Below are 15,630 nucleotides of genomic sequence, written 5' to 3'. Positions count from 1 at the left end.
TCATTAATCAATATATTTTTGTTTTCAAGGTAAACAGTTGAGAAACATCAAGTCCGCTGCAGCAGAATTGGGGGAGAATTTTTTTTATTTCATTTCACTAAGTACTGTTATTGGTACCTTGTATCAAGAAGAAAAAAAACTGTGTAATTAATTTGTTCATACAGAGATAGCTATGATTTGTTTTAGGTTGACAAATTTATCCTTAAACTTGTAGTTGGCATTCTATATCGTCATATATTATAGAGAATAACAAGAAATTATCCCTTAATATCTGTGGTTAAACATTTTTGGAAAAACAATTAAGAAACACAGAGAACATAAACAATCAAACTCTTGTGATTTGTTGACAATTCTATCTTGTTTTCCGCATTCACATGATTGAAAAAAGTGGATGAAGACTTCTAAATTCAGCTACTTCCTGTGAATCTAATTCAGACCCTTTTCAAATCTCTGTAATAATCATTAACTTATTGTTTTAATTAACCCGTTCAATTTATTCCTTGTTTAATTTAATTACAATCTCGAAAGTAAAGCTTAAGCAATTTAAACCAATTAAATTTGATTGTATTCCTTATTGTGATGATTAAATTTAAAGATGCCTTTTCGGTTGAATACTTCTATTTGGAAATAAAAAAAATAAAAAACACATTGAATTCTTTTACTCAAAGGATCACAAAATTGGTATCAGTAATGAATAGTGTTTTTACTTTTACATTCATAGGTAATAAATGGACAAATATACAATTCGGCGCAGGAGTGAACGTGCAACCGGACACGTGTCGTAATATAGTGCTCACCTGGGTCAGCCTTTCATCGCATCCAACGGCTGATATTCGATTAAAAAAGTACATTCGTTTTGCAGCACGAGATATATAAAGGGGGTCCGTTTGCACTTTTAGAAGTCAGGGGGTTGATCGCTCTTTCAACACTTATCCTTTTCAATTTATCAAAACTATGGGAGTTTCTCTCATCCGAACCGGTTCGCTGCCGGTCCAGAATCCGGTTTTCCACGGTTCACCTCGACGTGCTCTCTCGCGTCAAGCCTCTTTCGCCGGCGAGAAGAACCACGCGAAATTTTCCACGATTTCAATGCACTATTCCCAATCCAACGCCCGCAGGGACGCACCGCAAAACGGGATCAACAGAGCCTCGTCGGAACGTATTCCTGAGAATCCCGACGTTTGCCGGGATCTGAACCGCACCGGATCGTGCCCGCCGATCATACCTCACGAAGAACAATTCCTCTCCGACGCCAATATACGCAAGCCGAGCTACTTCGGGATCATACCGTTGGATCTACAATCCGGAAGTGGCGGCGGCGGTGACCATCACGGCGACGAGACCCTCACCGGCGGAAACGGCGGTGATAGGATGAAAATGGACGCGTACTACGTGGAGATGTTGAAGTCGAACCCGACGGACGCGCTTCTTCTGAGAAACTACGGCAAATTCCTCCACGAGGTGCGTGAAACGCTCCACAAACAAAGCACGATCATTGATTCATTGAATAAAAAAAGAGTCAACGATTTTAATTTGAACGGATGATGCAGGTGGAGAAAGACACTACAAGAGCAGAGGAATATTACGCAAGAGCAATTCTAGCGAACCCTAGAGATGGCGAATTGCTATCGCTCTACGGATCGCTAATATGGGAAACGCAGAGAGACGAAGCGAGAGCCAAATCTTACTTTGACCAAGCCATTCACGCCGATCCTAATGATTGGTATAATCATAATCTCACATTTTCCCGCATAGCCAAACAGAGAATAACGAAAATAACAGCAGTAATTATTATTATTTTAAATTATTAATTATTTTATTTTATGTTCAGCACTGTGCTGGGATCGTACGCGCACTTCATGTGGGAAGCGGAGGAGGAAGAGGAAGAGGAAGTTAACGGAGGAATGACGGAGAAAACGGCGAATGAGATGATCGCTGCTAATAATTAAGAGTGCCACCTGTTTGTTAGTATATATATTCCTAACCGGCGTTGAATGTGAAGGTTACGTTACAAGAAAGCAATAAATGGTGTGGTTTGTTTGATTTGTCGAACCGTAAGCTACAAAAAGAGACCATACACCGGAAAATGAGAGACTGAACTGAAAGTGATACCTATCTCTGTCTTTTTCGTTCCTTCTACTCGCTCTAACATGTAACTTGTAACTTGTTTGTACATGTAACTATGTGCGGTGTTTTCTTAACATTTTTCGTCTTAGTACGCAGTTTTAAAATTTTGTTCATGAGCAGCTAATTTTCCTTATCAAATCTTGGTTGCTGATTAATTAATTGCATCCATTGTTGATACCAGGTTGCTCTGGATTTCATAACCCTAAATTGTATCTAGCTTCTCAACCCAAACACCTTTTGTTTTCATAGTTTAGTAGCTGCATCTATCCTTCCATGTTAAAATTTGTTGCCCGAACTCTGTCTGATATTGGCCACGAATCTAGTGATTCTCTTTTTGTGATGGGTTTGAAACAAGTGTATTTTTAGTTAGTAACTAAGAATAAGTTTTTGGCTAATCACTTTCATGGATGTGTCTTTCTCCAGCCATTTTGTCTCTGAATTGAGTTCTTCAAATCATTTATACCAAAATGCTTGAGATTATTCTTGCTCAGAAGAAACCTGTGAATATTTCATGGACAAATTGGAGACGTATCTCTCTCATCACATGTGACCTGACGTATGTCTCGATCGGTGAACTGTGTGGATAAACACATGGTTCCTGGGTTATGAAAAGCTCTGAGATCTGTTCACCAACCCTACAGTCGATGGAAATCATGGATTTTGCTGTTAAAAGATAGTCGGTTTCTGCCTGTAACTAATATTTTTGTTCTGGTACCAGTTGTTCATACGACAAAGATTCAAGACGAATTTTGTTACAAGTTGTGATAGAATAATCCACATCCTCTGTTTTTGTAAATGGCTCCATGCCTATTGTTTTGACATATTTAATAAGTAATTGCAACTTAAAAGTCATTTTTTAGGTCTACATGAATTATACGGGGAGATTTATACCCACAAAGTCTGCCCACAGAAAGTAAGTACAAATTCTAATAGAATTTTGAAAGATAAAGAAGAAATTACTCATGTTGTTGATTTTTCATGAATTCATTAAACTAGAGATGGAATAACACAAAAAATAACTATATTTAAAGATAACTACATAAGAAAACAAAACAAGTTAAAAAAAAAGATGATAAGTACTATAAAGAAAATAAAAATCTAACGAAGATCTAATACTCCGTTTCAAGGTGGGAACATGGGATAGAAAAATGAGAGATTCTTATATCTTGATTTGAATGATATGACCATCAATTTTGATGTCTTGTTTTTTTCATGAAAGGAAAATCTTTTGGCAAGTTGAATGACATGAGCACTTTCTGATAAAGCCAAACTTAAATGATGAAACACAAATCATCATAATAATACTTTATCCATTGTAATCCACAAGTAAGGGAGGCTAAAATTAAACACTTATTTTTATTTTTTTTTATAACTTTTGGAGAGGGTAGATTACTTATGGAATTTCCATAAATTAAAGAACTATCAAAGAATGCATACTTTATAACAAGAGATTGTCTGCTAACTTGACATATAGCTCACTTTTGAAAAACTTGAAGTGAATTTTATGATCATTATGAATAAACAGAACAATCTCATTTTTAATGCTCCTCTCAATATATATTAGAATTTCTAAGATTGTCTACAAGTGAGGTGTCCTTGGTTTAAAAACAAATTGGCTATTTTGTTAAACAACAAAACCTATGTTTCCCAAAAGAAGTAGGAACAATAACGAGGTATCCATCAAAATTCAACTTTACAAAAGGATTAACATGAGAATTGGCTAGTTTACAACATTCATATTAAAAAATTATTTCCAAGCAATACTTTCTTTCATTTAGAATAAGACCAACTTTGATTTTTACAACTTCAAACCCTAAGAAATACTTTAAATAACTAAGATCCTCAATGTGAAACTTATTATGAAGTTCTTATTTAACTTTGTTAATTTCATTGAGATCAAGGTTATCAAACCCTAGGGTTAACCCTTAAATTGGCGAGTCGACTCAGAGTAAACTCAGAGTTGACTCGGTCAGTCTCGGTCAAATTCGCGAGTTCAAGGTTGAGTAAACGAGTTGTGAAAAAAAGGTTCAAAACGGTGTGTTCCATTATGATTAGGTTAGATTTTAGGGTTTCTTTACCTAGTTACACTCTTCACGCTCACGGTGCTTTCCTCACTGTCATCGTGCTAGCATTTCCGTTGCACTGCACCATTTGTCACGCTGCATTGCTCATCGCACCGCATCGCATTGTGTCGTTGTAGCACCTCACAGCTCAGCTGCTGGTGTAGATTTTTAGGGTTATGACATATTGGAATTGAAATTAGGCTTAGGGATTTTGAAATTAGGTTTAGGGTTTTTTCAATTGGGTTTGGGTTTTTAAAATTGGGTTGGGGTTTAGGGCAGATTGGATTTCTTTTGGTTTTTTGATAGATTGTATTTTTTTTTTTTTGGACAAACTGTATTTTTTGGGCAGATGTCTGGAAGTGGTTCAAATTCAGCATTTTCACTATCACCTAGAAGTAAGAATATTGTGGGAAATAGAACAGATGTCTGTAAGTGGTTCAAATTCAGCATTTCCACTACTACCTTAGAGGATTAGATGAATGAGACTTTTAAACTTGATAACATTTATGTTGTTTTAGTTATTTTGTTGGTCTATGAACATATTTATTTCAATATTATGGAATTGGTATCATGAATTATTTTTTTTGTTAAATTTTTATGTGAAGTAGACTCTTACGAGTCTACAAGTCGGGTTTACTGGCCTCCCACAAGTCTGAGTAGACTCTCGAGTCTGATAACCTTGATTGATACTATTTATAGGAAGCACAACATTATCAACTTAAACTAATAATGGTGCAAAAGACAGTTGGTTTATCTTAACATATGAGGAACGATTTTAGAGCTTTGAATGTATCTAAGAGAAAGAATCGCTAAATTAAGCTTCTTATTACATAGTCTACTATCTTACTTTATGTCTTATCGAGATTTCTAATGTTTGCATATACGAGTTGGGTTAGAGATGGTTATACTAGAATGTGGTCTCATGTAAACTTCTTCATTAAGCTTATGTAATTGATGAATGAATCATTTTTTTTAGACAAAAATAGACAAGATAACTATCAAAGTAGATGATTTTGGTGCATGAGAAAAGTCTAAAAAAATTACCCTCCATTGGTTTGTTTATTTAAAAGACTTGAGCTTAGTATGAATAATAACAAAAAGATAGAAAGAAATATGATTGTCATAACACTTGGGATTAAGAAATAAGAAAAGAGATGTGGAGGGATATATATGGTTTGTAACACTACTATCAAGGATAAAAAAGGAGGATTGGAAGCAATACCCAATGATTAACCATGGAATTCTGAACATATTTGATAGAGTATGAAGGAGTTTTAGACTTCTAAATAAGTGCTAAAATAGTTTTACATTTTACATTGATACTTTGAAAAACTTAACTGATATTGGCTTGGGTTGTCCACCAAGTTGGCATTGGTGAGGGGTGTCTAAGTCTATTTCAAATAGATTAGTAGAATACTTGAAATTAGAAGAATTTCCCTTGCCCTTTGTCTTATATCGAACACAAAATTCATGTTGAAGAATTTCACTATAAAAGTCACGAGTTTCATAAAGATTATCTACGATCGAACTTGTGCATATATACCATAAAATTCACGTAAGAATCTAATGATTCCCATCCTTTTCTTTAACTTTAAAACAAAGCCAAAAGAAAAACTGTTAAACATGTACATTGCAAAATATATCTATACATTTCCAATTTTTTTCATTAGATCTTAAGACAAGTATGATACTAAAAAAAATGCTTGAATCTTAGCGACAATTTTAAATTTGATCTTAAAGATGTGCAATGTGAAACTTATCAAAATGAGAAAAATGATATTTGAAGATCTTTTCATATTTTAAAAGTTGTATCCATACACATGACTAAATGCTTTTTTTGGAAGACTCACAAGAGAGCAATAATATTATCATTTGATTGTATCTCTTTCCAAGCTTCATGCAAGGGATCTAATTATGAAGGATAAGTTATTATTGGGGTTCGAGAGCAATACTTATGTCGTGTTTCCATTGACGTAAATTACTTAGTTAAGAGAGGAAAATACGATTAAGTGTTAAATTTTCCCAAGAACGAAGAAAATATGGATTTGTAGGATTAAAAATATGACTAGAGACCTTGATCATGATTATTTGCGACCATAGTTAATAAAAGATAAAACCTAAAAAATTGAAATTGAAAAAGTGAAAAGAAAATAATAAAATAAATAATTATAAAGACTAACAAAAGATTAAGATTGTGAATTCATCATATATTCATTAAACAATAATACAAAGAAAGGAACATAATTATATAAAAAAATAAAGCAGAGGAACCAACAAATAATAGATTAGGCTTTAAAGCTACTTGGCTAATACTGAACCACGATAATAAAATCCTATGATATTGATGCACATCTGATAAATGTCATAATTCAGTAATATTTCATACAAAAAGATAAGCGCTTATGGACTTTAATTGATAAAATAATTATAATTCAACCTTCGATTTAATAATTTTAATCTTTTTACATATTTTTGGATTATAAGATGAATATGAACGATTTATTCTCAATTTTGTGTTATTTTCAGGAATTTACGAGAAACACATTAGATCTTCTTTTCTTGCTATCTCTCTACTAGTCAACACGAGTGACTAATTATTTTATTTGGAATTGAGAGTAATCTCTTCAAACTACTCTAAATACATCATAAGAGTTTTTTTTTCTTCAACAATTTAATTACAATCATATCAATGATATAAAGTCACTTACCAACATTCATGTCCCTCAATTATTCGTCTTCTTTTCCAACAATTTGATTACAATCATATTTACTTAACACTTACATAATTCATTAAACACCATTATTTATATAGACATCTCACAAAAAATTATTATCATTTTCACCTTAATCCTGACTAGTGTTATGTAATGAAGTGTTCGTCTTGTTTGAGAGAAACTTATTTGACATTTAAGTATCTTATCTTTAAAAAAAGAATATAATTAATTATTATACCTTATTTAAATTAAAATTAAGTTAATCTATTTCAAATAACCACATGTTTAAAACAATATTTGAAACACATGTTCTTTTGAAAAAAAAGTTTGTAATTGAAAATCTTAATAGAATCAATGTTGTAAGTTGATTCTGATATTTTTTAAAATGCACTAATTAAAACTACTGTATGTAAAACTTCAAATAGTGTGGCTGCTGGGATTCGAGCCCAGGTCTCCACGGCCACAACGTGGAATTCTTACCACTAAACTACAGCCACTATATGTCTAAATTGTTAACTTGAAATTAACTGGTTTTAGTTACTTTTTTAATTGTGAGGTTTTTATGAATTTTGTTGGGAAATTTGGTTTTAGAGCTTTCAAGTCTCTAATTTAGTCAATATCTAATTTGAAATATCTTTAATTTAAGTTAATTATTTTTAAATAATTAAAAATAACACTTAATTGCAATATAAATTATTTATCATGAATATACAATAGAATTAATATGTTTAAAAAATCTATTATAAATTATCATATTACTAAACGTATAATCATAAAAATAATTGTTTTTACCCAACAAATTAAAATATTACTTAATTAATATTATTAATCGTTGAGACATTGTTAGTGGTTAGAAAAATAGGAATTATAATATTTATGTTTTCAAGTTTTTCTTTTATGTGCAAAATATATCTGAATACATATCAAATGCCTTTACCTTCCCTTCATTCGACCACCTTAAACCTATTTTAGGGTTTCTTCCAAAGCTCTCTTTTTTCTGGAAGTACTTCTTCACAGATTTCCGATTCATTCTTTCCAATCCAATTTACCAATGGGCAAGAAGAAACCCAAGGACCCGCAACAAGCCGACACTGTTTCATCCCCTTCCAGCATTTTCGACAAGCTATTCGGCAACGCGCCGGAACAGGGCACCGCAACCGCCGCTCTATTTTCTGACGACAACCCCTTTCGGAGAAAACCTGCTTCACTTTCCGACACAGTCAACAACGCTCAAATCCCTTACAATGGCGACGCCGAGAATCGCGATGCCGGCGACGAGAAGAAGCGGAAGAGGAACAGAGAGATAAGCCCAGCCCTTGATCCAGTTCCTGTAACCGAAGCTTTGAAGAAATCGGAGAAGAGGAAACGCGGCACCGATGAAGGAAAAGAAAGAGACCTTGATTTGGGTGCAGAAGCAATTGGGAAAAGGAAGAGGAAACGGGATGAAGTTGAAAGAGAGTGGGAGGAGAAGAGATATGGGCCGGTGGAGAAAGTTGAAAAGGAAGGGATTGAGAATAAAACTGTTGGGAACAAGAGGAAGACGTTGGATGATCCAGCTGATACGATGGTTTCAAAGGAGGGTTTTGATGACGAGGATAAGCTTCTGAGGACTGTCTTTGTTGGGAATTTGCCTCTCAAGGTGAAAAAGAAGATTCTGTTGAAGGAGTTTAAGAAGTTTGGTGAGGTAGAGTCTGTGAGGATTCGTTCTGTTCCAATACAAGATGTAGGTTTTCCTCTTCTCCTGTGAGTTTGTTTTGTACTGTTGAGGTTTTCATTGTTTTTTATTGGGATGATAATTTAATGTTTGTTTGTTCTTTTTTCTTGGTTAACCAGACCAAGAAACCTAGAAAGGGAGCTATCCTCGCGAAGAAAATAAATGATGCTGCTGATAGGTAATGGTTCTGAATTGAATGACTGATGAGGATATTGTTAATCGTTTGTAGTGAATGCGGTTACTTTTTATATTTCATTTGTTTTGAAATGATTCCATTGATTTTGGAGAAAGGTTAAACCTGTTTGTTTTGGGCTTCGAGAAATCATTATGTTTGTTTTTATTTACTTATTCATTCTAAGGATAACTATAAAAGCTCCCTTCATATATTTTATTTTGCAAATAGGTATAGTTTTTTCCCGGTGGACTCGAGTGACTTGTAGTGTGTCTGATAAGACTACAAGCCTGCTCTGTGTAAAGGATACCTTTTTATGCGTTTCTAATAGACACATTGTATTTTTTTTTTTGCAGTGTACATGCATACATTGTTTTCAAAACCGAGCAATCGGCACAGGCTTCTTTGTCACACAACATGTCACTGGTATGTCCTTGGTTCTCAAAGCTGATGTGGATTGGATCAAATATGCTGTTTTACCTTGTGTTTCTTTTCATTGGAATAATTAACTTTTTTAAAAATTATTGTGTATTCATCTGGCTGTAGGTTGAAGGAAACCACATTCGTGTTGATAGGGCTTGTCCACCCCGCAAGAAACATAAAGGGGAAAGTGTTCCTCTTTATGACAACAAGAGAACTGTTTTTGTGGGCAACCTCCCATTTGATGTGAAGGTGTGTTTCTAAGATAATTTTATATTTGAAGGTCACAGAATTGTGTGGTTGTTGTCTAATGGTTCTATCATGTGATCCTTTTCTACAGGATGAAGAGCTTTATCAGTTATTTTGTGGTATATCCAACCTGGAATCAAGTGTAGAAGCTGTCAGAGTTGTTCGAGATCCTCATCTTAATGTTGGAAAGGGTATTGCTTATGTGCTATTTAAATCAAAGGTATGATCAGGGGCCTGAATAGTGCATTTTCATATTATTTCTTATTATAGGCTCTTTTCATATTTAGTTCAAATATTTTATAGTTGATGGATGTTCTCGTGTCCCTTGCTTTTGTGAAATCACTGTTTTTTGGGGTTGACAAGGCCATAAAGACCTAATTTCTTCATTTGTACGATTCCTTTTAAAGGTTCTTGTTATCTATTTCTTAAGGAGATACTTTTTGTGCTATAGATTGCCTTGTTTTGATTGTTTGTTTACTTACTTTGGTGTGTTATGGGTTGGCGCTTCATATTTTATATCATGTCTTTTTGTAACTAGGTACATATATGTCATTTTCAAAAGGTACCTTGTTTCAATGAATTTAGTATTAGTTAGACTTAGAGACTTTGATATTGTGGAGTAGCAATGCGTTATGCCTCAGACCATTGTTTATCTACTGTTGCTGTGTTTTGAGGTAGCAGGAAAAGTAGTGGCCCATTGTTCTTTTGATCTTGGAAAATTGTGGCCCCTGATGCTGCTACTGCTACCACTCTTCTTTCACAGGGCAAAATCCCATATTTATTATCTTGTTTTAATGCAACATTTAAGAAGCCATTTTATGGTATTTTTGCCATTTCGTGATGTTTTATATCAGAAAAACTTGTGTTTCCGATTTGTGAAACCGAACACCTTTCTTGTACTGAGCCAGCTTTGGCAGTGTTTCTGGCCACTCTGGATGTGTCTTTGACCAAACCTCTTTTTATGTGACATTCCACAATTTTCTTTGTCTGTTCGTGTGCCAAGCTATGCAGAGAGGTCTCTGTCCCCTCCCGCATATCTGTTTTCTCCTTTTCTTTGTTTGCTGAGTGGCAGGATCGTCTCTATTCTTTTCCTCCTTTTATGTTCCTTGGCTTCTGTTGTTAATGCGTCTATTGTATAAATAACTGCATTCCATGAAGAGACCTTATTTTTTACTAAATAAATTTTAATTTTTTTCAAGTCATTTTCTTATTTTTAAACATTTATCTTACATATGATCACCACTTAAATAGTATATATATATATATATATTTTTTTTTAATTTTATTATTATTATTATTAATTTTTTCTATCTGCATTTTATATTCTTCAAAGTAGAAGTCATCTTGCATTTGGTTATCCTGTTAGCTGTCTGTTGTGTACCACATTTAAAGTCCATATGATTTACTCTCTGTTTACCTGTGTCTGATTACGTTTTAGTCACCACTCCACATTCTTGTAAAGCTCACTACGTTGTGACAACGCAGATATGACTAGACCTTACAGTTTAGATTTATGAATGATATAAACCCAGTATATTATTGTACATATTGTACGCTGACTTTAGTGCTTTCTCCCTTGTGTTCTTGCTTAGCCAGTCTTATTGCAAGATCAAGTGCCATTATTCCACACCTCTACACCCTGCTTTTGTTACCCGTGAAGAGCTAGGCACTGATCCCCCTCTCCCTCTTCAGGCTTGCAAACGAAGTGTGGCATAATATGCGACAGTTGATTATGGCTAATCCATAATCTACACTCATTCTGCACGTAAAGTCAATGCAATGTTAATCCAAAAAACCCATTCTCATGTGGTTTTTGTCTTAGCTTATGTGTAAATTAATATAATATGGGACAAAGGGCATTATGGTCAGTGCCTAGTTAAACCAACTACATCTCTTTTTTTCTTTTTTCAAATCATCTAGATACACTTACGAACTTTCAGCTCAAATCTTCTTCCTTTTCAGTTTCTTTTCTTTAATCTAAACAATGTCACTTTGCATTTTTTTTCTTCTTTCCTTTCACATTTCCTCATTTTCTATCACGAAACGTGTAAAATTTGTTTGTGCAATTAGGAGAAAATAAATAAATTAGAGAAGCTTTCCATAATCCCAATGCAGATTCAACTTGGGGTGATGCGTGATGACCCTCAGTTGGCTTGCATAGCAGTAGTCTGGCCAAAACTGGAGTACGACCCTCTGGCCAGAACTGCTGATCTTCTGAGTGCGGTTTAGTGTATGAGTACAGAATGAAAATTTTAGGGTTTCTTCTGTTGATTACTACGTGTAAATGAACTGTTACTTCATTTGGTTTATACTGCTAATTCTTCAAGTTTACTAAATGGTGTTTGATTTGTTGTAAATTTAGACATGTTAGGTTGTTATTAGAGGTGTAGTGTTTTTGCATTCAAAATAAAAGTGGCATAAGGAATGTTCAAACCTTTTTCATGTCTTATACCATATGTCAATAAATTATTATTATTATTATTAAAGTTGTCTTGTAAATGCAGGAAGCTGCTAAATTTGTTGTTAAGAAAAGGAAGTTGAGACTTCGAGACCGAGAGTTGAGACTTTCTCATGCCAAAGCAGATGCTACCCCATCTAAAAGGCCAAACCCATCATCAACACAAGCTTCTACCCCATATAAACGGCCAAACCCATCATCAACGCAAGTTCCTACCCCTTCTAAAAGGCCAAACCCATCTTCAACACAAGCTCCTGGTACTCCTGCAAAGAAATTTTCTGTGGCTTCACGGTCTCCTTCGAGCAGTATTAACAGGTCAAACAGAAAAACCAATGCATCTTATCAGGGTCTACGTGCAACCAAATCAGATGTGCACAAGAAAACCCACGGTGGAGAAAACCCAAAAGAACGCCAGACAAAGAGGCCTTCAGTGGCTGCCAGAAAGGCTAAAGCAAAAATGCACATGGAGAGTGGAGCACCTAAACAAGCAGGGATAAAACGCAAGTTTGATAGTCGTACTCCAGACAGTTCCCTGCGTATTAAGAAAGTAAAAAAGAACAGGTAGCTTGTTCTAATTGTTGGGAGAGGAAGTGTGCACATGGAGAAAGTTTTGTACCGACCCTAGCATGGATTCAAGGCAATGGGGGATTTCTCCTACATTTCTCAGTGGACTTGGCACATTTGGTGGCGAATGGTGAAGACGAATTAAGAAATCAGTGGACAGGAATTTAACGTTGTCTGGTCACTTTATTATTTGAAATTTGATGTGTAATTTTAGTTTATAGTGTTCTTTTATTGGTAAGTTGTAACTTTCACTTTGAGGCCTGTTTAATGGCTTTTTTGCATGTCCTACCTTTAGGAGCATTTTTCGATTCTTTTTCATAAGTTTTTTTTTATAATTATACTGTTGTATACTTTATCATGACAACATTCTGCAGAATTTATTTGTCATCTTATTAGTCGAATGGGTTGGTGGGCAATGAAACAGGCAGCATCTTCATCGTCTAAATGTATGTAATCTTATCAACGGGATACTTTTTTTTCTTTGGTTTAAACATTAAAGGATTGATCGAGTTCAAAATTGATTTTGGTACTAAATTAACATTATAGTTAATAATATAGACTTAGAAAAATGACCTAAATTTTCAAGATTTACAAATAATAGAACTTACAAGAATTTATAACATTTAAGTCAATTATTTTATATTAGATTTAAATTTATAATATATAGAAAAGGAAGAGTCATGCAATCAATTAATATATTATTATTAGTAACCATACTTTATTATTTTTATCGTTATAAATAAAACTTTGATTTATGATGTATTAAAATTTTTATTTTATAATATAAATTAGAATTAAATACTATAGCACGAATTAGTTTTTATCTATAATTCAAATTTTAAATATCCTAAATACTTATAGTAAAAAAACTATTCTTATCAATGGTAAGTTTGGACTAGGAACAAAAAATAATTTTAATTTAATAAAAACATATTTAATTTTATAAATTAATATATACAAAATAAATTTATATTTATAATAAAAATAAAATATAAAAAATTTATTGAAAAATAAAATTATATATAATTATTTATTTATATTAAACAATAAATATATCATTTAGTTAAATTGTACATTTAAAATATCTAATTATTTTAATTTAAAATATTTTTATCTTAATTATTTTAATTAATTTTTTAACATTCATCATAGCGTAAAAATATATTTAAACCTTCATTTTATCAACTTTTATCTACGTTGCCGATCCAAAGAATAATAAACAGAATTGAGGTATTGCCCAATGTTTATCTCTTACCTAAAAGGAGAAGGCCGTTTCTTTCCTGCGTACGTTTTTAAGGCTCAATTCCCTGTCTAGCACTATTTATATCTTTATTTTCCTATCTAGCACCCTTTTGTTTTTATTTCCCTATCTAGCATCCTTTTGTTTTTATTTTCCTATCTAGCACTCTTTTATTTTTTATTTCCCTATCTAGCACCATTTTAAAAATAAATAAATAAATAATAAATTATTATTTTTTTAATAATTTTAATTTTGAATGCATTAAAAAATAAATATTTTTAATGTTTAAAATAATTAGAAATATAATTAATGAATAAATAAATGAGTTTTTACAAAATAAAAATAAAAAAGTAATAAATTAAAAATATTTAGTTTAAAATTATTTTTTTTTACAAATGTTACACTTATTTTATTGTTGTTGTTTTTATTTTCTAGACTTATTTATTTTTGCATTTTTTTCTTCTCATTTTTAAGCATTAAGTGTAACATTTGTATTAGTTTTTTTTAGAATTTTGCATTTAGGTAAACACTTCAATATTATTTATGTGTCCACTATTAATTAATACTAATTGACTTTGGTTTTTTTATAAATATGTCCTGTATTTTTTAGTTGAAATTAACATGATTACATCATCAATAATAATAAAAATAAATAGTAATTTATGTTTATAGATTCAACTTTTATGTTGTTGTAAAGTTTAATTTTTTATTTTCTTCATTTAAAAAAAATAATTTTAAACTAAACATTTTTAATTTATTACTTTTTTTATTTTTATTTCGTAAAAACTCATTTATTTATTCATTAATTATATTTCTAATTATTTTAAACATTAAAAATATTTATTTTTTAATGCATTAAGTGTAGCATTAAGTGTAGCATTTGCATTAGTTTTTTTTTAGACTTTTGCATTTAGGGTAGATACTTCAATATTATTTATGTGTTCACTATTAATTAATACTAATTGACTTTGGTTTTTTTTATAATTATGTCCTGTATTTTTTACTTGAAATTAACATGATTATATCATCAATAATAATAAAAATAAATACTAATTTATGTTTATAGATTCAAATTTTATGTTGTTGTATAGTTTAATTTTTTATTTTCTTCATTTAAAAAAAAAATTAAACTAAACATTTTTAATTTATTACTTTTTTATTTTTATTTTGTAAAAACTCATTTATTTATTCATTAATTATATTTCTAATTATTTTAAACATTAAAAATATTTATTTTTTAATGCATTCAAAATTAAAATTATTAAAAAAATAATAATTTATTATTTATTTATTTATTTTTAAAATGGTGCTAGATAGGGAAATAAAAAATAAAAGAGTGCTAGATAGGGAAATAAAAACAAAAGGGTGCTAGATAGGGAAATAAAAACAAAAGGGTGCTAGATAGGGAAATAAATATGTAAATGGTACTAGATAGGGAATTGAGCCTACGTTTTTATGTCATTTTTATAAATTTTGTATTTTAATTTTTTTTAAAAAGTTAAAATGTATAAAGGTTATAATGTGGTGTAGTTTATATTATGAATTATATAATTTATAAGTCTTTTTAAATTAGGGATTAACTTCCAGATTATATGATACATAAACATTTTTTATATGTGAAATTTTAAAGATTAATTTATTTTTTTACTAAAAAAAGAAAAGATAAAAAGATACTTTCACAACATTTTATATAGAGTAGCGCTAGAATGTATGAATGAGCAGGAAGAAGCATCTAAAGGAGAAAGATGAATAAGTATGAAAGGAATAGTATATTATAGAGTATTGCATGAATTCATATTTTCGAATCGAAAAATGATGGTTGAACAACCGCATATGCGTTGCTTCAGCATAAAATCGCTGACGTGGCAAAGATAATAATATTTTATTTTTGTTGTGGGACTTAGTAAAA

At 31.7% G+C, this 15,630-nt stretch overlaps 2 protein-coding genes and 1 non-coding gene across 3 annotated transcripts; 2 read left to right on the top strand and 1 right to left on the bottom strand.

Moving 5' to 3' along the window:
* Positions 1-886: 886 nt before the first annotated feature.
* On the top strand, positions 887-2,201 carry LOC137811253 (uncharacterized). Its single transcript, XM_068612924.2, has 3 exons — positions 887-1,461; positions 1,551-1,723; positions 1,832-2,201. Exons 1-3 carry the CDS (start codon positions 955-957, stop codon positions 1,947-1,949), a joined length of 798 nt encoding a protein of 265 aa, XP_068469025.1. The 5' UTR covers positions 887-954; the 3' UTR covers positions 1,950-2,201.
* Positions 2,202-7,329: 5,128 nt separating this feature from the next.
* On the bottom strand, positions 7,330-7,401 carry TRNAH-GUG (transfer RNA histidin (anticodon GUG)). The gene has a single exon. It is a non-coding gene; the product is annotated as a tRNA-His (tRNA).
* A 400-nt stretch (positions 7,402-7,801) lies between these two features.
* Positions 7,802-12,868, top strand: LOC137811251 (RNA-binding (RRM/RBD/RNP motifs) family protein). Its single transcript, XM_068612922.2, has 6 exons — positions 7,802-8,627; positions 8,738-8,796; positions 9,147-9,216; positions 9,337-9,462; positions 9,551-9,679; positions 11,964-12,868. The coding sequence occupies exons 1-6, from the start codon at positions 7,956-7,958 to the stop codon at positions 12,480-12,482; spliced, it is 1,575 nt and encodes a 524-aa protein (XP_068469023.2). The 5' UTR covers positions 7,802-7,955; the 3' UTR covers positions 12,483-12,868.
* The last annotated feature ends 2,762 nt before the right edge of the window (positions 12,869-15,630 follow it).

This window comes from Phaseolus vulgaris, chromosome 2 (assembly GCF_051622355.1).
Source record: "Phaseolus vulgaris cultivar YP4 chromosome 2, ASM5162235v1, whole genome shotgun sequence".
Classification (NCBI taxonomy): domain Eukaryota; kingdom Viridiplantae; phylum Streptophyta; class Magnoliopsida; order Fabales; family Fabaceae; genus Phaseolus; species Phaseolus vulgaris.
The sequence above is the reverse complement of the archived record's forward strand: the minus strand, read 5'-3'. Positions and strand labels throughout refer to the sequence as shown.